This window comes from Podarcis pityusensis (genome assembly GCF_964106645.2).
Source record: "Podarcis pityusensis genome assembly, chromosome: 2".
Lineage (NCBI taxonomy): Eukaryota > Metazoa > Chordata > Lepidosauria > Squamata > Lacertidae > Podarcis > Podarcis pityusensis.
Genome location: NC_138029.1, coordinates 124,481,866 through 124,500,684, shown reverse-complemented (window position 1 = coordinate 124,500,684; position 18,819 = coordinate 124,481,866). Strand labels below are relative to the sequence as shown.

At 44.9% G+C, this 18,819-nt stretch overlaps 1 protein-coding gene and 1 long non-coding RNA gene across 2 annotated transcripts in view; one reads left to right on the top strand and one right to left on the bottom strand.

Moving 5' to 3' along the window:
- The first annotated feature begins 2,870 nt into the window (after positions 1 to 2,870).
- Positions 2,871 to 18,819, top strand: part of LOC308470280 — a 267,788-nt gene continuing 251,839 nt past the window's right edge. Inside the window, exon 1 of the long non-coding RNA XR_013982334.1 lies at positions 2,871 to 3,055. This is a non-coding gene — a long non-coding RNA (uncharacterized lncRNA). The remainder of the gene's footprint in view (positions 3,056 to 18,819) is intronic.
- LOC308469860 (vomeronasal type-2 receptor 26-like) lies at positions 8,931 to 15,258 on the bottom strand. The gene is made up of 4 exons (XM_080992902.1): positions 14,361 to 15,258; positions 12,535 to 12,762; positions 11,977 to 12,103; positions 8,931 to 11,166 (listed from the first exon to the last, which is right to left on the bottom strand). The coding sequence occupies exons 1-4, from the start codon at positions 15,102 to 15,104 to the stop codon at positions 10,928 to 10,930; spliced, it is 1,338 nt and encodes a 445-aa protein (XP_080849028.1). The 5' UTR covers positions 15,105 to 15,258; the 3' UTR covers positions 8,931 to 10,927.

Here is an 18,819-nt window from a genome sequence, read left to right as displayed (position 1 = left end):
AACCACACACGGCAACAGTTTCTCCCGCTGCTGAACTCTGCTAGGACTATGCTAAGAGAGCTAATGGGAGCTCAGGTTTTCTATCGGCACGGAAGCACAGTGGCGCAGCAGAAACGTGCCGGACGCCATATTCCCTCACAGTCCCAATATGAGGCCTGATTCCCGATTGGAAGGGATCCAAATGGTCTCCATCCTCCAGGCATGCCTGCAGTTCTTCAGCAACCACCTGCTCAATCACATGAATTTCTTCATGGGAAGCTAGACGCCTCTTGGAAGAGAAGCTGTTTCCACATTTCTAATATGCTTCAGTACAGTGGTACTTCAGGTTACAGACACTTCAGGTTACACACTCCGCTAACCCAGAAATAATACCATGGGTTAAGAACTTTGCTTCAGGGTGAGAACAGAAATCGCGAGGCAGCAGTGTGAGGCCCCGTTAGCTAAAGTGGTGCTTCAGGTTAAGAACAGTTTCAGGTTAAGAATGGACCTCCAGAACAAATTAAGTTCTTAACCTAAGGTACCACTGTATGAGTTCTTTGATGACGGGTGAGACCTGCCCTCTTTCTGAAGCTCTTCCCACATTCCAAGCACTGATATGGTTTCTCCCCTGTATGAATTCTTTCATGGGAAGTGAGACTGCTGCTGTGACTGAAGCGCTTTCCACATTCCAAGCACTGATACGGTTTCTCCCCTGTATGAATTCTTTGATGGGAAGTGAGATCCCCACTCAGACGAAAATTCTTTCCACATTCCAAGCACTGATACGGTTTCTCACCTGTATGGATTCTTTGATGGGAAGCGAGATTGTGGCTGTGACTGAATTTCTTTCCACATTCCAAGCACTGATAGGGTTTCTCCCCTGTATGAATTCTGTTATGGAATGTGAGACTCTGCCTGTGACTGAAGCTCTTTCCACATTCCAAGCACTGATAGGGTTTCTCTCCAGTATGAATTCTTTGATGCAAAGTGAGATTGCTGCTCTTACTGAAGCTCTTTCCACATTCAAAGCACTGATAGGGTTTCTCCCCTGTATGAATTATTTGATGGGGCATGAGATGGGTGCTGTCAGGGAACTGACATCAGAGCGAGAGGCGGAGGCAGGGCTCCAGAGCGATGCCGGAGAGGGGACCAGCAGGGGGGAAGGAATTCAGCGCAACACCAGTAGAGAAGGGAGGGAGATGGAGGAATTGGAGACTGGTCTCCAAGACCCTGCATCAGAGACTAGTGGAGAGAGCGCTGGCACACCCCTGCCTTCCCCTTACTTGCGCAGACGAGTTCCGCGCAGGGAAAATAGCAGGAGACTTGGGGTCAAACAGCTCTTATGCTGGAAAAGGTTCAAGAAACGCCCACTGACAGATTCTGCAAGCGACTGACCGGCCACGGAGTGGGGGCTGTCAGCCAAGGCATGGTGAACCAGGCAATCGGACACAACTAGCAGGCACCTTACGCACAAGTAAACCCTTACAACCATTACAGGTGCTCTGACTGAAGCTCTTTCCACATTCAAAGCACTGATAGAGTTTCTCTCCTGTATGAATTCTTTGATGAGAAGTCAGATGGGTGCTCTGGCTGAAGCTCTTTCCACATTCAAAGCACTGATAGGGTTTCTCCCCTGTATGAATTCTTTGATGAGAAGTGAGATTGTCCTTCCAACTGAAGCTCTTTCCACATTCTGAGCACTGATAGACTTTCTTCCCACTGTGCGTTCTTTGATGGGAACGGGAACTCTGACTGGAGCTCTCTCCATACTCCCAATTTTGATATGGCTTCTCCACTGTGTGGATTTTGTCATTATCTCCCCAATTCTGCATTTCCAATTCATCACCACCTACAACAAAGACAGAAACTAATTAGAACCTCAGGAAGAAATGGAGCCCCCAATCATGGAACAATGCTAATGAACATTTGTGAAAGAGGAAGAACAGAAGGTGTGAGGTCTTTCTACAGAGGTCATGGCCTTTGTCAACCAGCATTCACAGACGTATTTTTGAGAACCAGAGGTTCAGAAAGTCTGGCTCTTTTCTAGGATGGATTTTTGTTGCCACAATCATGAAATCCACTCCAACTCTAACATTGGTCTTCTCTTTAAAAAACGGGCAGAGGCTAAAACAGAAACCCAAACCTGACAGAAATTACCTCAACTTCCCTAACAACTCTGTGTGTGAATGCTGCTTCCAAGTTGCTATGGAAAGGGTGACTGTCACTCCAGAAGGCCGTTTTTTCAGTTAGATCTGTTCTCAACAGTCGAGTGAGAGATTTTTTTGTGAGAGCACCTGCTGCCTGTTTTATGCTGCTATGTGCCTCTGAAAAAGTCTGTAAAGTCCCATATGTATAGAAGCACTTGTAATTCACTCTTCATACCTCATGTAGCAGTATTATTTGATGTTGAATTATTTTGGTTTTTTGAGTGTAGCTTATTGTCTGGAATAACGAATGGGATAAATGTAGAAATAATCTAAATCAATAAAGAATAGATATAGATATAGATATAGATATATTGGATATAAGCAAATGTAAACATCATTTAGTATATCAAGTAATATAATGTGTTCCGTTTAAACTCTAAACAGAGAATCTTGTGGAGTCTTTTCTAGGAGAAAAAAGCTATGTTTCTCAAGGGTCAAACAACCCAGGGCAACCTCCACTCATATAAATACCACAGAAAATGGGTTTGGGGCCCACAAAATCCAGAAAACCACGAATAATCCAGAAAGACAGGTGCAGAGTTATAAAATGACACATTTTACCTCAGAAACTAACATTAATAGCAGCTGCATGTGGAGGAGCGGACATGCGAACCTGGTTCATCAGATTACGAGTCCACCGCTCTTAACCACTGCGCCACACTGGCTCTCCTTAATCTTAATCATAGAATCATAGAGTTGGAAGAGACCACAAGAGCCATTGAGTCCAACCCCCTGCCAAGCAGGAAACACCATCAGAGCACTCCTGACATATGGTTGTCAAGCCTCTGCTTAAAGACCTCCAAAGAAAGAGACTCCACCACACTCCTTGGCAGCAAATTCCACTGTCGAACAGCTCTTACTGTCAGGAAGTTCTTCCTAATGTTTAGGTGGAATCTTCTTTCTTGTAGTTTGAATCCATTGCTCCGTGTCCGCTTCTCTGGAGCAGCAGAAAACAACCTTTCTCCCTCCTCTATGTGACATCCTTTTATATATTTGAACATGGCTATCATATCACCCCTTAACCTCCTCTTCTCCAGGCTAAACATGCCCAGCTCCCTTAACCGTTCCTCATAAGTCATCGTTTCCAGGCCTTTGACCATTTTGGTTGCCCTCCTCTGGACACGTTCCAGTTTGTCAGTGTCCTTCTTGAACTGTGGTGCCCAGAACTGGACACAGTACTCCAGGTGAGGTCTGACCAGAGCAGAATACAATGGCAATACAATCTAAGTACAACAACCACGAAGAGTTCCTGAATAGACAACCAGCTATGTGATGTTGAGTGCTCTCTGTTCTCTCCTGCTTCCCGTTTTTGTTTTCCAGTTTAAACCAATTCATGAACCCAGAACTCATACACTGACCATTAATGATGAACCATATGTTATAGCCATTCCTGCAAATTTATTCTGCTAGTTGCATTCCTGCAAATTTATTCTGCTAGTTTTGAGATATACAAATGACGACCTGGTCTACATGTTTGTGTCATTTATTATTCATATGTTCCTTGTTTTTAAAAGGAAATAAAAAGTTATTCCAAAAAGAAAAGAAAGGGGCGACACACAGCATAGGCCCCATCTGCATTCAAACTGCTAAGCAGCATCACATTACTTTAAAGAGTCGTTGCTTCTACTGCTGTGTGATGGAGCGGTAAGTTTTTTGACATTGGTAGGGCATTCAGATCACGGCACCGGTATTAGACCTTTTGAGCTGCCAATACATCGTGGTGGCCGGGGAGCTGTGATGTATTCCTAGCTCAAATTCCCTGCAGATGGTAAAGGCGCAGGCAGGCAGGTGGTGGAGCCCAAAAAGGTGCTCACCTTCTCAATCTCCACCCGCCTGCCTGCCTCCCCCCACCCCCAGGCTGAGCAAGCCCCAATACCTCTCTGGCTCCATCCCTCCATGTTCCCATCTCCCCTCCCCTGGAACTCACCAGATCTCTCTGAGAGCCCTAGAGAGGAACGCTCAGAGGTTGTGAGGAGGGATGCAGGAGACAACCTGACCAGGTCAATCGTCCATCTTCCACCTTCCATCCTCGCTAGCTTTGCAGGATCCATCTCTTTCATCCTTCCTGAGGAGTCAAGGAGCCAAAACAAGCTGCAAGGTCCTGGGAGAGAGGAAGAAGCAAAGGGAGCCTCAGAGGCCCTGCAGGGAAGAAGAAGGAGAGAAAAAGAAGAGTTTGGATTTGATATCCCGCCTTTCACTCCCTTTAAGGAGTCTCAAAGCAGCTAACGTTCTCCTTTCCCTTCCTCCCCCACAACAAACACTCTGTGAGGTGAGTGGGGCTGAGAGACTTCAAAGAAGTGTGACTGGCCCAAGGTCACCCAGCAGCTGCATGTGGAGGAGCGGAGACGCGAACCCGGTTCACCAGATTATGAGTCTACCGCTCTTAACCATTACACCACACTGGCTCTCACTGGATTCTCCTGCCCCTGGAAAAGCAAAAATAGGGCAGCCCCTTCCCAACACAAACCCCATTTATAAACCTTTCCAGTGGTTCCAATTTCCTCTGTTTACTCCTCTCCCCACTTCGTAAGGCCGGCATGGTCTGCACAGTACATACCTGAGAATAGATCCCACTGAACTCAGTGGGGCTTATGGATAGAACTTGGTGCAAAAACCAGGCACCATCTTGTCCCCAAGCCTGAAGACTGCAACCCCAGGCATGCTTATCTATGGTAACATAAAGCAAAAGTTCATAAAAGTTTTCATAGTCATAATAAGAAACTCAATTCTCAAAGTTTGGGGGAAATATAAAGATTTATTTGAAAAGAAAACAGCATGGTGACTTTCCCCATTAGAAGCAATATTTTTGAAAAAAGTACATATGAGGATAAATTGGCCAAAACATAAAGAGCTGTTAACAGAAAATGACAACCAATTAAAATTAAAGGACTTTGAAGAAGTAAGAGAAAATGTAATAGACTGGTTACAATATTTACAACTAAATGAAACTTTTAAAAATCATAAAAAGAAAGGATTTAGTTATCAAGTGTCAAGATTTCAGAGAGGAATAGTAGAAGGTAGTACAAAACTGCTGTCAAAAATGAACGATCTGCTTTTGGAATGGGACACTAAGGAGGACCAGGTCAAATGCGTTATGAAAAAATGGGCGAAGGGTGTGGGATATAATAAATTTATGACGGACTGGGAAAGGCTTTGGACGTTAGATTTGGAAGTTAGGCCACCGAGACCACATAAAACTGGTCTTGAAAGACCTACACTGGCTCCCAGTACGTTTCCGAGCACAATTCAAAGTGTTGGTGCTGACCTTCAAAGCCCTAAACGGCCTCAGCCCAGTATACCTGAAGGAGCGTCTCCACCCCCGTCATTCTGCCCGGACACTGAGGTCGAGGGCCTTCTGGCGGTTCCCTCCCTGCGAGAAGCCAAGTTACAGGGAACCTGCCCTGTGGAATGCTCTCCCACCAGATGTCAAAGAGAAAAACAACTACCAGTCTTTTAGCAGACATCTGAAGGCAGCCCTGTTTAGGGAAGCTTTTAATGTTTAATAGATAATTGTATTTTAATATTCTGTTGGAAGCCGCCCAGAGTGGATGGGGAAACCCAGCCAGATGAGCGGGGTAGAAATAATAAATTATTATTATTATCATAGAGTTGATATTTTCTGCATGTACTTTACTGAAGGAGAACTACATGAAAACAATGTATAGGTGGTATTTAACCCCGGTTAAATTAGCAAAAATGTACTTCTCACTCGCTGGATCAACACCTTGTTGCAGTGAGTGGGCCGGAACGCCCCCTGCCGACACGGGAAACAGCTCCCGCTCACAACTCCTCCCCTCTGTAAGGAGGAGAGGCTTTCTTAAATTATGATGCCCAGAACTGGAGACAATATTCTAGGTGTGGTCTGACCAAGGCTGAATAGTACTGCTCTATTTAGCCTCGGTCAGCAGACACATGGAATACTGTGTCCAGTTCTGGGCACCACAATTTAAGAAGATTATATGTGCAGAGAAGGGGGACCAAGATGATCAAGGGTCTGGAAACCAAACCTTATGCAGAACAGTTGAAGGAGTTGGGTATGGAAAAGAGGAAACTGAGAGATGTGATAGAGCAACTTAAATATCTAAAAGTCTGTCCCATGGAAAATGGAGCAAGCTTGGTTTCTCTTGCTCTGGAAGGTAGGACCAGATCCAATGGATTCAAGTACCAAGGCAGGAGATTCTGACTAAATGTCAGGAAGACATTTCCGACAGTAAGAGATGTTTGACAGTGGAACGGACTCCCTCACCTAGGAAGATTGTGGGCTCTCCTTCCTTGGAGTGTTGGACAGCCACCTGTCATGAATGCTTTAGTTAAGATTCTCCCATTGCAGGGGTTTGGACTAGATTACCATCCAGGCCCTTCCAACTCTACGATTCCCTGATTGCCTGAACGAACGAAGTCCACGAAGGATGGAAAAAAGTTTCAGTCCTTCTAGAGAAGAAGAAATCTTCAGAAGGATGTTAGCGTAGAAAATGTGGAAGATTGTTCAGGTAGAAAGCTCATCATAGGGACATCAATGTAGATATAAACATGCCTTACATATACATCTTTTTAATAATAATAATAATAATAATAATAATAATAATAATAATAATAATTTATTATTTATACCCCGCCCATCTGTCTGAGTTTACCCAGCCACTCTGGGCGGCTTCCAATCGAGTGTTAAAAACAATACAGCGTTAAATATTAAAAGCTTCCCTAAACAGGGCTGCCTTCAGATGTCTTTTAAAGATAAGATAGCTACTTATTTCCTTCTCATCTGAAGGGAGGGTGTTCCACAGGTCAGGCACCACTACCAAGAAGGCCCTCTGTCTGGTTCCCTGTAACCTCACTTCTCGCAATGATGGAATATTTAAAGGTGTAATTTAAATACTTCATCATTGATTCCCCCCCCCCTCCTTTTCCTTCCAAGCTGTCGCTGTCAGAGATGCATTATATGTTACAGCTGTATGGGAGATAAGCAGGTCATAACTTACGCTGTGAAATTCATTATTTTAGCAAGGAATTTTTCTTATGGAGGTGGAAACCATCGTGCGAGCGATAGATTGATGTTCGTGTGCAACCCACACGTCATTTTCGGACCCAGAAGACAAGGGGGAGGCAAAATGGGCTTTTGTATGACTGCTGCTGTGCGATGACCCAGAATGCAACCCCTGTGCAAATGACGAGTTGCCTGTACTTAAGTTGTGTTGTATTGGAGAAATAAAGTTCTGTTTGGTGGGGATGACTGAAAATCCTTGGAGTTCTTTGTAAACCTCAGAATGTGCAAGGAGGCAAAGCTTTTGTGATAATTCAGATGTGCGGAAGGTTCACTTAGTGGAGAATGTGTCTGGTAAGGGGGAAGATGGCCTTGGGGATGTGGAGATCCAAGCATGTCAGTGTGATCTCAGGACTGCAATACCTCAAGGACCGCCTCTTCCCATATAAACCTACCCGGACCCTGAGGTCATCTTCTGAGGCCCTCCTTCGTGTGCCTCCTCCTCGAGAGGTCCGTAGGGCAGCAACACGAGAACGGGGCCTTCTCTGCAGTGGCTCCCTGTCTGTGGAATGCTCTTGCCAGGGAAGTTTGCCTGGCACCTTCATTATACCCCTTTAGGCACTGGGCAAAAACCTTCCTCTTTAACCAGGCCTTTGGTTGGCCTGACTGACATCCTATATCCTTTTAAAATGTGGCTCCTTTCGGGGGGTGGGTGTTATTGGGTTGCTGTTTTTATTCTGGTTATATATGTTGTGCTCTTTTCTGTGAACTCCCCTGAGACCTCTAAATAAATAAATTCAATAAATAAATAAATCATCACCATTATCATCATATCCTTGTAAAGGGAGTGGGTTTCATCTGTTTCATGAGTTCACAGTGTCCAGATGTAGGTACTCTATGTAGAGCGTGTATATATTTGCATACATCCTAAAAGAATATATTGGTCCTGACCCCAACGAAGGTGCATTGCTATTTAAAGTCCAAGCTGACCTTTCCACCCTATGCTGGCCCATGTCAAAACAGGGCGGCTGCTTCTCTGTGTTCTTGCAAACATGTTTTCTCCAGCTCTGCATCTGCTCCTCAAGCCACAGAGAGTCCAGAAGGTTGCCAGGGCGATGCTTCCCCGCCTCATAAATATTCTTATTTTTCCCAGGGATTTCTCCAGGGATTTCTCCAGAGATTCATAATTTCTCGCACTGAGTCTGAAAAGTTTGGTGCATAAAATATCCCCTGTCTTGTCAATTCCCTAAACAGCTGCAGACAGTGAGAGGGATAGAGCAAAAAGCCTACATCACAAATGAAAAGTGGCTGTGCTTTTCCTTCTTTCCCTCGTGCTTTTAGGACACCCCAAACGGGCTAGTTCTAAATGTCACCACAAACATATTTTTGAGGGTGGCAGGTTGTGCACAACCATCTCATCCCCCTGCAATCCCAAGGGTTGTGTTAGAGCCCACCAACCTTCCAGGTGGCCCCTGAAAGCCTATTTTAGTTTAAGAGAGGGATGAAGCTAAATATTGTTTTCAGGGTGGGTTCCTTGAACCCCCTATGTGAATTTCCTGTTGTTCTTGATCACAAGGAATGGGTTTCAAGTCCCCCTGCCCTATGTGGCCCCTTCAGCCCCCATTTTGGATTAAGGGCCCAATGAACCTGAACGTTTTGCTTGGGATGGGCTGTGAGCACTCAACACAACCAACTCATCAATTCATTTTCTTAAAAAATAGTTTTTATTTGATTTTACAAGATTATAACAATACAACCATACATATCTATATTTAAAGATCTCTCCAAATCTTTGGACTTCTCACCTTCCCCTCCATGGGTTTTCAACTGCATACTGTTCAATAGTCAATATTGTACATCACTCCATTTTCTCCATAGCAACTGCTACATTACAAGTGTTATTGCAATCCTCCTAATGTTTTCATCTGCTTACAGTGGTCATCAACTCATCAGTTCTGATCAGGAGAAATGGGTTTTGATTTCCCCCAATCTTCCACATGCTCCATGAAACTCCCCCCTTTTCTAAAGTTAAGGGCCCAATGGAGCTAAACATTTTTGTGGGTTTCATGCAAACTCTCTATAAGCGTGGTCTGTTGCATGTCCCCACAGCCATCTATGGGTCCCAGACACACAAGAGTCCTGAACACAAGGACCATAAAGTTCCCGCACCACTTTGATTGCGCGACGCACCCTGATTGCTTCCTGGTGTCTGGAGTACGGATGGCTCCCGCCTCCCGTGATTCTCCAATACAGTTTTGGAAGTTCCAGGCAGCTGTAAAAGTTCTAAACAGTTCTATAAAGTTTATAAAAGTGAAATCTTAGTCTGCTTCAACAGAAGTATAGTGTCCAGATCAAGGAAGTAATAGTCCCACTCTATTCTGCCTTTGTCAGACCACACCTGGAATACTGTGTCCAGTTCTGGGCACCATAAATTAAGGAAGATATTGATGAGTTGACAGGCATGGGGTGGAGGGTGACCAAGATTACCAAGGGCCATGGAGGAATGGGGGAGACCACCTCTCCATCCTGACCCTCCCAGGGAGGAGGAAGAGGAAGAAGACAGTATAGATTTACAACAGGTGTTTGAGGGAAGTCACAGCTCAGAGGCAGATGAGGGGGAAAGTTGGGAAATCATGGGAGAGCCAGAGCAATACCTGGCTGACACGTCATTAGAAACCATTCTAGACCCACCATCTTCCAGAACCCAGCGAGCCTTAAAAGTAGGAGAGCAAAGAGCTCAAAGACAGATGGTACTTAGCAGCTCCCGCAGAGGAGGTGATGACAAATGAGGAAGTGAGAGAGACGAGGGCTGAAGATTCACTTGGAAAAATAACAGGAGTGACAGTGGACATCCTTGTTCCGTTCCAAGAATAATTACAAAATTTTGATAATGTGAATTCCCTGTGATCTATGTGATCTATATCTTCCAAAGTATTAACAAATTTTCAGCCAAATCCAAATTTCATAACTACTTCCATTAAGTTGGTTGGTTCTACATGATCAAATGAGGGTAATGATTTTTTTAATTGAAACATTATTTTTCAAGAACATCATTTCTCTATCTTCTTGAAAAATAATATTTTAATAATCAGATGCTATCTTTAGCTTTTGCTGTCAGGTGCTCCTTCGTGTTCAGATCAGGTCTCAACAAAACAATGTAGCATTTGGGGATGAAGATGCAGCCCAGGAGCCCAGCACTGGAGGCCAAGATGGAGAAAACCTGAACGGCTACCATGTATTTCCCTTTGGTGCTCAGGTAGGTGGGCACAAAGGACACCCAAACACTGCAGAAGACCAGCATGCTGAAGGTGATCAGCTTGGCTTCATTGAAGGCCCCAGGCAGCTTCCTGGCCAGGAAAGCCACCGTGAAGCAGATGGCCGCCAGGAAGCCCATGTAGCCAAGGGCACCATAGAAGATGGCCACAGACCCTTCGTTGCATTGCAGGATGATCTCCCCAGGCTGGGAGTGCATGTCAGAGTCTGGGAATGGTGGCGATATCCCCAGCCAGATCATGCAGATGACAACTTGGACACAGGAACAGGAAATGACAGTGGAGTTGGCCAGACTCTTCCCCAGCCATCTCCTCACTGAGTTCCCTGGCTTGGTGGCCAGGAAGGCCAGAACTACAGTGATGGTTTTTGCCAACACAGAAGAAACAGCAACAGAGAAGATGATGCTGAAGGCTGTTTGTCGGAGAAGGCAGGTCCCTTTCCTTGGCCTCCCAATGAACAGGAAGGAGGACAAAAAGGAAAGCAGGAGTTAGAGGAGGAGGATGTAGGAGAGGTCCCGGTTGTTGGCTTTGACTATGGGAGTTTCATTGTATTTAATAAAGATTCCTAAAACAAAGCTTGTGGCTATGGACCCCAGTAGGGCAAGGGAAAGTAGGACAACCCCCAGAGATTCTTCATAGGCTAGGAAGGTGATATGCTTGAACACACATTGATCTCGGTTCATGTTTGGATGCTGATTTTCTGGGCATTTTTTGCAATGGTCTGCATCTGCAAAAGAGAGAGAGAGAGAGTAATGTCTACTACCCTGGATTCAACCAAGCCCTGAGCAATATCCACCCTCTTGGGAGAGATTCAGTTGTAGACCAAGTCAGTCTGGGACAGCCACAGATCACTACAGGTATTTAATTAGGTTTTTCTGAACATTAGCTCTACCCTGAAGAAATTTGGGACAGATTCCAGGGCTGGAGATCCCCAGCTTGGCCTCTGGCAGGTTGGGCTGGTTGGAGCCTCCTATACCAGGGCCAAAAGGAGGACCAGGGGTCTGTGCAGAAGTCTAATATCTACCCTAGGTCCATAACAATCTCCCTCCTTAAGGACCCCGGGACAGTTAAGTCTAGTCAAAGGCAACTATGGGGTGCAGCATTCATCTTGCTTCAGGCCAAGGGAGCTGGTGTTTGTCCACAGACAGCTTTCTGGGTCATGTGGCCAGCATGACTAAACCGCTTCTGGTGCAAAGGGACACCATGACGAATGCCAGAGCGCACGGAAACACCGTTTACCTTCCCGCTGCAGTGACACCTATCCATCTACTTGCACTGGTGTGCTTTCGAACTGCTAGGATGGAAGAAGCTCAGAGAGAAACGGGACCTCAGGCTCCGTGGTTTAGACCTCCCTCCTTCACATTTGATCATATTTATATATATATATGATGTTGATGATGATGATGATTTGAACCACCCAGTTCTCTCCCACACATGAAGCATACCAGCCTGATCCTGCCCAGAAATGGTTTTGAGAGATTCCTGACTGAACCCTTCTCTCTTCCCCAAAGCCAGCCTTTCCCTTGGAGTCACCCACCTTCCTGAGTGGAGATGGTCCCTTCTGCACAGGGAAGACATTCATAACAGCAAAGAGGCTTCCCTTCCTGAATCACCTTGGCGGATCCAGGGCGACAGCTTTCCACACACCTGGAAGTAGGAAGGGTCTAGGCACAAAGACGAAGAGCGTCAATGAGAATTGTTGTTTGAGGCATAGTATCTGCTGTAGCATCTAGACTATATCTTGAAACTAAGCATTTCCCATCACTGTCCATTACATGAATTATTCATGATTAAATTCAGAAGAAAACAAAGGACCTCCAGTAAATAAAGTTCTGTATATGGGCCATTCACTACTGATAGAAATTCATGTAACAACCGAAAAGCAAGGAACCCCCCTTTCCCCATACACACAGTTTAGCAGGAAGCCTCCTTTGGCACCCAGCTGAGCAGAGGAGCTGTAGGAACTATCTGGAACAACAGCCCAGTGCTGGAGTTGACAGGCAAGTGAGGGCAGCAGCCCACAGAACAGGGAGCACTTTTTAGAGCTCATAGAAAAGACAGCAAAATGACAGGCATGATTTCCACTCCCCGTCACCTGATTGAGCCACTTGGGCCACACAATGGCCTCCTGGTCGATGGAGCACTTCAGGTCTGGGGATCCCTGTCTGTCGATACTCCCAAACTTCATTCTGAGGACGGATTTATTGGGGAACACCACCCAGTTCACAATGTCCAAGTCGGCTGCCAGCTCCCCGTTCTCATCCAAATACACTCTGTCCATGGAAGAATTGTAGAACTGGGTGTTTCCTAGGAAAGGGTGGAGCTGGAACAGAAGCAAAGATGAGAGCATTTAGAATAAAGGGAAGCATAGGCCCCTGTTTTGCTAGCCCAGAAATGGAAAGTCAGCGAGGTCCCAGCTAAAGAGGATTGGCAGCTTAAGTGGACAGAATATGCAGAAATTGGAGATTTAACATGCAGAATAAGAGAGCAAGAAGAACATACATTGAAAGAAGAGTGGAAAGCATTTATTGAATATAGGGAAAAAGCAGTATACAGCTGAAAATGGTGGCAGCATTAAGATAAACTCAACCACATAAATAATGTTTGATGGATGTAAAAGTAGAGAACTGATTTGAATGGTTATAGCAAAATATACAGGGATGTAAAATGAACCATGGAAAGAGAAGAAGAGAAGTCACTGGATATTTGGAAAATGTTTATTTGGAATTGTTCGATTGAAAATTTAATAAAAATTATCTAATAATAATAATAATAATAATAATAATAATAATAATAGAAGCATAACGACAATCCACTTCCCCTTTGCTTAGGGCTGGTTGCAGACTCAAATAGTAATGGAGAGATCTTGTCACTTTTGGTTCATACTGTTTTCTCTCTCAGACACAAACCCCAATCTTAAATTCAGTTCTCCACATTTCTGAAGCATTTTTTAAAAAATAATAATAGAAACTCATCAGAATTCTTCAGCATTTCTGTGTCATTTTCTCCTAGTAAGCATGTTTTTTGAAGGAAGCTGCCCCCTTGGATTCTTTCTGAAAGAGTGAATTAGGTTTTCCTTTCAAGGCAACCTGAATGAAATCTCCAATATGGGCTTCAGCAGGGAAAGGCAGGAGCTTGGTGGAGGGAGCAGAGAGCCAGAGCAGAGACAAGCGGGTGTCAAAGGAATAGAGACTAGAGACAGCCTGATCAATGTCATCTCCCCTGCCAAAAATAATTCCAACTCGCGGGATAAGGAGAATTGGGCACATGATGGGAGCAGTTGCTCGGGGGACTGTGCAATGAGGCAAGAATAAGAATAGCAAACAGAAATGAAAAATGTATATGTATTAAGGAAGGTTTAAAATGGAAAATGGGTAATGTGTTTTGCAAACTTTGGGTTTTTTCCATACTAGTTTTTTTTCTAAAGGGCTCCGGGCTCTTGCTGAGATTAAGATTAACTAACTGGTTTAACATGGGAGTGCTGTAACCTTAGATCATGTGATGAAGGTATTGGATTGCAATATCTCCTTTTTGAAGGGAGTTGCCTTTTTGTCTTTGGCTCCAAAACTCAATAATGTTTTGTAAAGGAAGCTCTCCAGAAGGTAAAGCAAACAGCCTGGAGGCTGAATGGCAGGAGAAAGAGAGAGATGGAGAGAAAGAGAGAGAGAGAGAGAGAGAGAGAGAGAGAGAGTTCCAGAACCTGTGCTGGACAGAATGATGTTCTCATTCTGTTATAAAAGTTTGTGAGTAAAGAGTGAATAATATTTCTATGCGCCTGGACAATAATTCATTTCCAAAAGGAAACAAATGCTTCCAGTTCTTATGCTTCCAATCGTTTCAAACTGCACAATATTCAATATCTGCAACACTACAATCGATTGTCATGCTCAGTTGAGATGTCTATGAAGGGAAAGAAAATACCTGCCATGGCTGTAGCCTTTGAAGTCCCATTCTCTCAGTTCCCCTCTGCTTAGATCTAGATGAATATGCAGCATTTAAGGCACGAGCCACGGCTTGCAGAGTGTTGTAGATCCTGTAGCTGTCTAGAGAGAGGATTCTTTCCAGATCATCTTGGGGAAGCCTCTCCAGTTTCTCTCTCTCTCTGCATCTTGTCCGGCCTTTCACTGAGAATGCATGCTTTAAATAAAAACAATTAAAAGCATCCTCCCAAAACTTCTTAATACCAAAGAAAAAGGGTAGAAAATCACCATATTTTGCCCCTTTACTTGTCTCAGTGAAGAAGGAAAATATACCATGGATGTATTGGAAAGATATGTCATTATACATCAGCTCCAGGGCGACATCCCACAAAACTGTTGTGATGAAGATTTTCCCAACAATGGATTTCATCACTTTGTCAAAAATATATTGTATAATGAGTAGTCCATCTAAGAAATAAGTCATTTCCCCGTAGTAAACAAATACATGCACTTGCCTCCACTTGAGGAATGGAAGATGAGGAATGTATACTCCATTTGTATTCAGTCCTTGGATGCTTTGTGAGATGACAACACAGACACCGCTCTTGATGAGCACGGGTGTCAAGCTCTTCAGGAACCTCTCTCCGTTGTCGGTGTCTGGTGCAAGGAGGCCAATCAACGTCCATCGGAAGTGCTGGAGCAGCTTGACAATCCCTGGGTACAGGGCTTCTTCTTTGGGGACCATCCGGTAGAAAAAAGGGAAATGCCTCTTATCATTCAGAACATGAGAGACAAAAGCATAAGTGACCTGGGAAGAGAAGGAAGATTTGAATCTTGTTTGATTTCAGATCAAAGCCTAAATATTTCTAAGCCCAACATGAGATTGGGAAGGTCTTAGGAAGGAGGAAGGTCTATTGCAAGTACCCTTTGGTGGGAACAGTGATTTCCCTGAAGGTTGTGGCAGCCGTAAAGAAGGCAAATTTGATGCTAGGGATCAACAGAAGGGTAGTTGAAAATAAGACTGCCGATATCATAATGCTATTATACCTCTCTCCATTCCTACCTGTGGGATTTTATAGATGCCCAACACGTGTGAAATCTGGATGGAGTTTTGAGAGTCGGACCCTTCGAGAACAGCCAGTAAGTTAGTCTGTTTACCACAGCTGTAGTTTGGAAAGCTCAGCTGCCCAATGGACAGCATGTCTAGCAAAGCATCATAGGTCACCCTTCCATCAAAAAAGTTCTCATGGATGCTGTAGCCCAGGGTGATGTTGGGTAACAGCTTTTGATTCTGGTTGATCGCTTGAATGGCATACAAGAAGGAGAGGAGCTGCCTGTACTTTTTGGGTCCTTTCCTGGGGGGAGAAATTATATACATGCCAGAACTGTCCAAGTGATATTTCTGTTCTACCTCTAATATTCAGCTCTACCTCTCTTTCAAATCAGAACTAATGAAGGCAGTAAAGGTCCTGTGTGAGTGTCTGGAGGTGGATGGAGGATGGATGGCAGCTAACAGATTGAGGCTGAATCTTTGAAGGTGTGAGGCTACCTTTGAAGGTGACCCGGAAACTACAACTAATCCAGAATGCGGCAGCTAGACTGGTGACTGGGAGCGGCTGCCGAGACCACATAACACCAGTCTTGAAAGATCTACATTGGCTCTCAGTACGTTTCCAAGCTTTTGGAATGGGACCCTATCATGTGTTATGATAAAATGGGCGATGGATGTGGGACATAATATATTCAAAGTGTTGGTGCTGACGTTTAAAGCCCTAAACGGCCTTGGTCCAGTATACCTGAAGGAGCGTCTCCACACCCATCGTTCTGCCCGGACACTGAGGTCCAGCGCCATGGGCCATCTGGCGGTTCGCTCACTCCAAGAAGCCAAGTTACAGGGAACCAGGCAGAGGGCCTTCTCAGTAGTGGCACCCACCCCGTGGAACACCCTCCCACCAGATGCCAAAGAGAAGAACAACTACCAGACTTTTAGAAGACATCTGAAGGCAGCCCTGTTTAGGGAAGCTTTTAATGTTTAACAAACCACTGTAGTTTAATATTTTGTTGGAAGCTGCCAGATGGGTGGGGTATAAAATTGTTGTTGTTGTTGTTGTTGTTGTTATGGATCTAAGACAGTGATTAAAGGATCCAGAAAGCACTATCATAATGCCGCTTTGAGAAAGTAGATATTTCCCCCTAGTATATTAAACCTAAGGCAAAAAGACACCCTTCTCCTACCATCATTTTTCAGAAAAATCCTGCAGAATCCGCCCCAAGGCTCATCTGTTCCAGCATCCTCAAGGCGGCCAACCAGATGCACATGGAAAACTGAGAAGCACAAGAACTCTTCCCCTACTTGAGATTCTCAGTTACTGGTACCCAGAGGCATAGTACCTGTGACAGTGAATGGAGAACATAGCCATTGTGACTGGTAGCCGCTGAGAGCCTAATCATCCCCAAATTTATCTGCCATTGGGATCTTCTTATGTTCTTAAAGGCAGGTACCAGACAATGAGAAAGGCCCCAGAAAGTAACTGGAGATGAGTTGGATCTCATGGAAATGGTAGCAAGTGGAACACCAGGAACTCCATCCCCACAAAAGGTCTTACCAATAAAAGCTGGTGGAAGGACATTGGCTAAAGATATGGGGATGAAACATAGTGTGTGTGGCAGAGAGGACCCCACTGATGAGGTGGTCTCCTGGCCTGAAATAATTAGGTGAATCTATCTCATCCCTTTCCAAAGACAAGAGGCATTTTGTCTTCAGTTTCCCACTGTCCCCATAAGGCAGTAGAAGCAGTAGAATGAGGACCATCTTCTTCCTCCCAGGAACGAGCACCTCCCTTACAAAGAATTAGAAGTCTTTTGTTGTGGTCCTTGCAAGATGCAGTAACTTTCTTCTCACTAACGGAGCCCTGCAGAGGGATCACATCTGAAGTGGAGAGAAGTCAAGCCAACCTCATTCTGGTGCAGTTATCATCTGTCCTAAATCTCAGCCCCCCCCCCCCAAGTTTTGGGTGGCTCAGGAGGCATATATCTGCCAGACCTTTCTGCCTCAGATCCATAACATCACGCTTAGTGGACTCAAATGTGATCTTTGGAAGCAAAAAAGCCACAGACACTATCATTTTGATAATTATATGGAGAAGTAGGACCACCTCTGCAAGTTCCTAAACACTTTATGCAGCTCCACCTGCAACTGCAGGGCTGAAGAAAAACATGTTTTCGAAAACTTCAAGATCTGCCTCCAAACTGTGAGATGCAAATGCCAAAGATTGGTGAAAAATACCAAGATTAAGAGTTAGAAGTTACCTGAACTATTCTACGTGAGCCTTGGCAGATTCCCCCCCCCCCCCGCACTGATGCTAACACAGGATAGGGCTATTCTGATGAATTTGAGAGGTGAAAAAGGGAACGCAAATTTCACGTAAAGACAGAGGCGATTCAGCAGCTTTTTTTGTAGGTTTCTTGTTTTGTTCTTGTTTTTGTTTTTATTATATACTTTTTGGTCTTATCCTGTATTTTTATGCTGTGAACCACCCTGAGATCATTGGGTGAAGGGCGGTGTAGAAATTTAATAAAGAAACAGACAAACCAACACTTGGACTTCCAAAAAAGCGTTCAACAAGGTGCCTCATGGGTAAGCTTAGTAGTCATGGAATAAGAGAAGAGGTCCTCTGGTGGATCAGGAATGGAAGTTGCAGGAAGCAGAAAATAGGTTTAAGTGGATAGTCCTTCAAATGGGGGTGTGTGGTGCCAGATGTTCTTGACCAAAATCTCGCAAGGACAATCTGGCCACATCATTTGGCACCAACTACAGATTCTGCACCAGACCAAAGGGCAGCCCCAGAAAGAGTGCATTGCAGTAGTCCATCTCCAAGTTTTCCATTACTCCAGTGGTCAGGCTATTCCTGTTCACAAACATCCATAGAGGACATGTAGGTCTCTAGTGACAAAGGTGTATCCGAGAGTACCCCCAAATTATGCACTTGCTCCTTTAGAAGGGGGAATCATCCAAAGAGCCTACAAATTGTGTGCCAAGCTCCGGTGTTCCTGTCACTCCCTAAGTGATGAAAAACCAGACAAGACCAGAGCATAACATTGGGTCCAAATGAGCCACAACTCTATTGATTACAGATGTGAATGGTTTGGCATCGGCATTGCGTATAACCCTTTTATTCCACCCCAGTCCACCTGCTGGGGGTGCATCTAAGGGTAATCCACACCGGCCCCCCATGACCCACATCAAGTAGGGGTAACCACCGAGGGGGCCCTGTTGGAGGAGTGCTATGGCCCTAGCCCCCGCCTGGGCATCCGGACAGAAGCAACTCCTCACAGATCCCTTTAACAGGATACCCTTAACGAAGGAGTGGTGGACAGAGGAGATGACGGAGAATGTCTGAGGAGGAGTAGCTCGGCCGTGCGGAGTTCTGACACCAGGCCCCAAATATGGCTGCTGACAG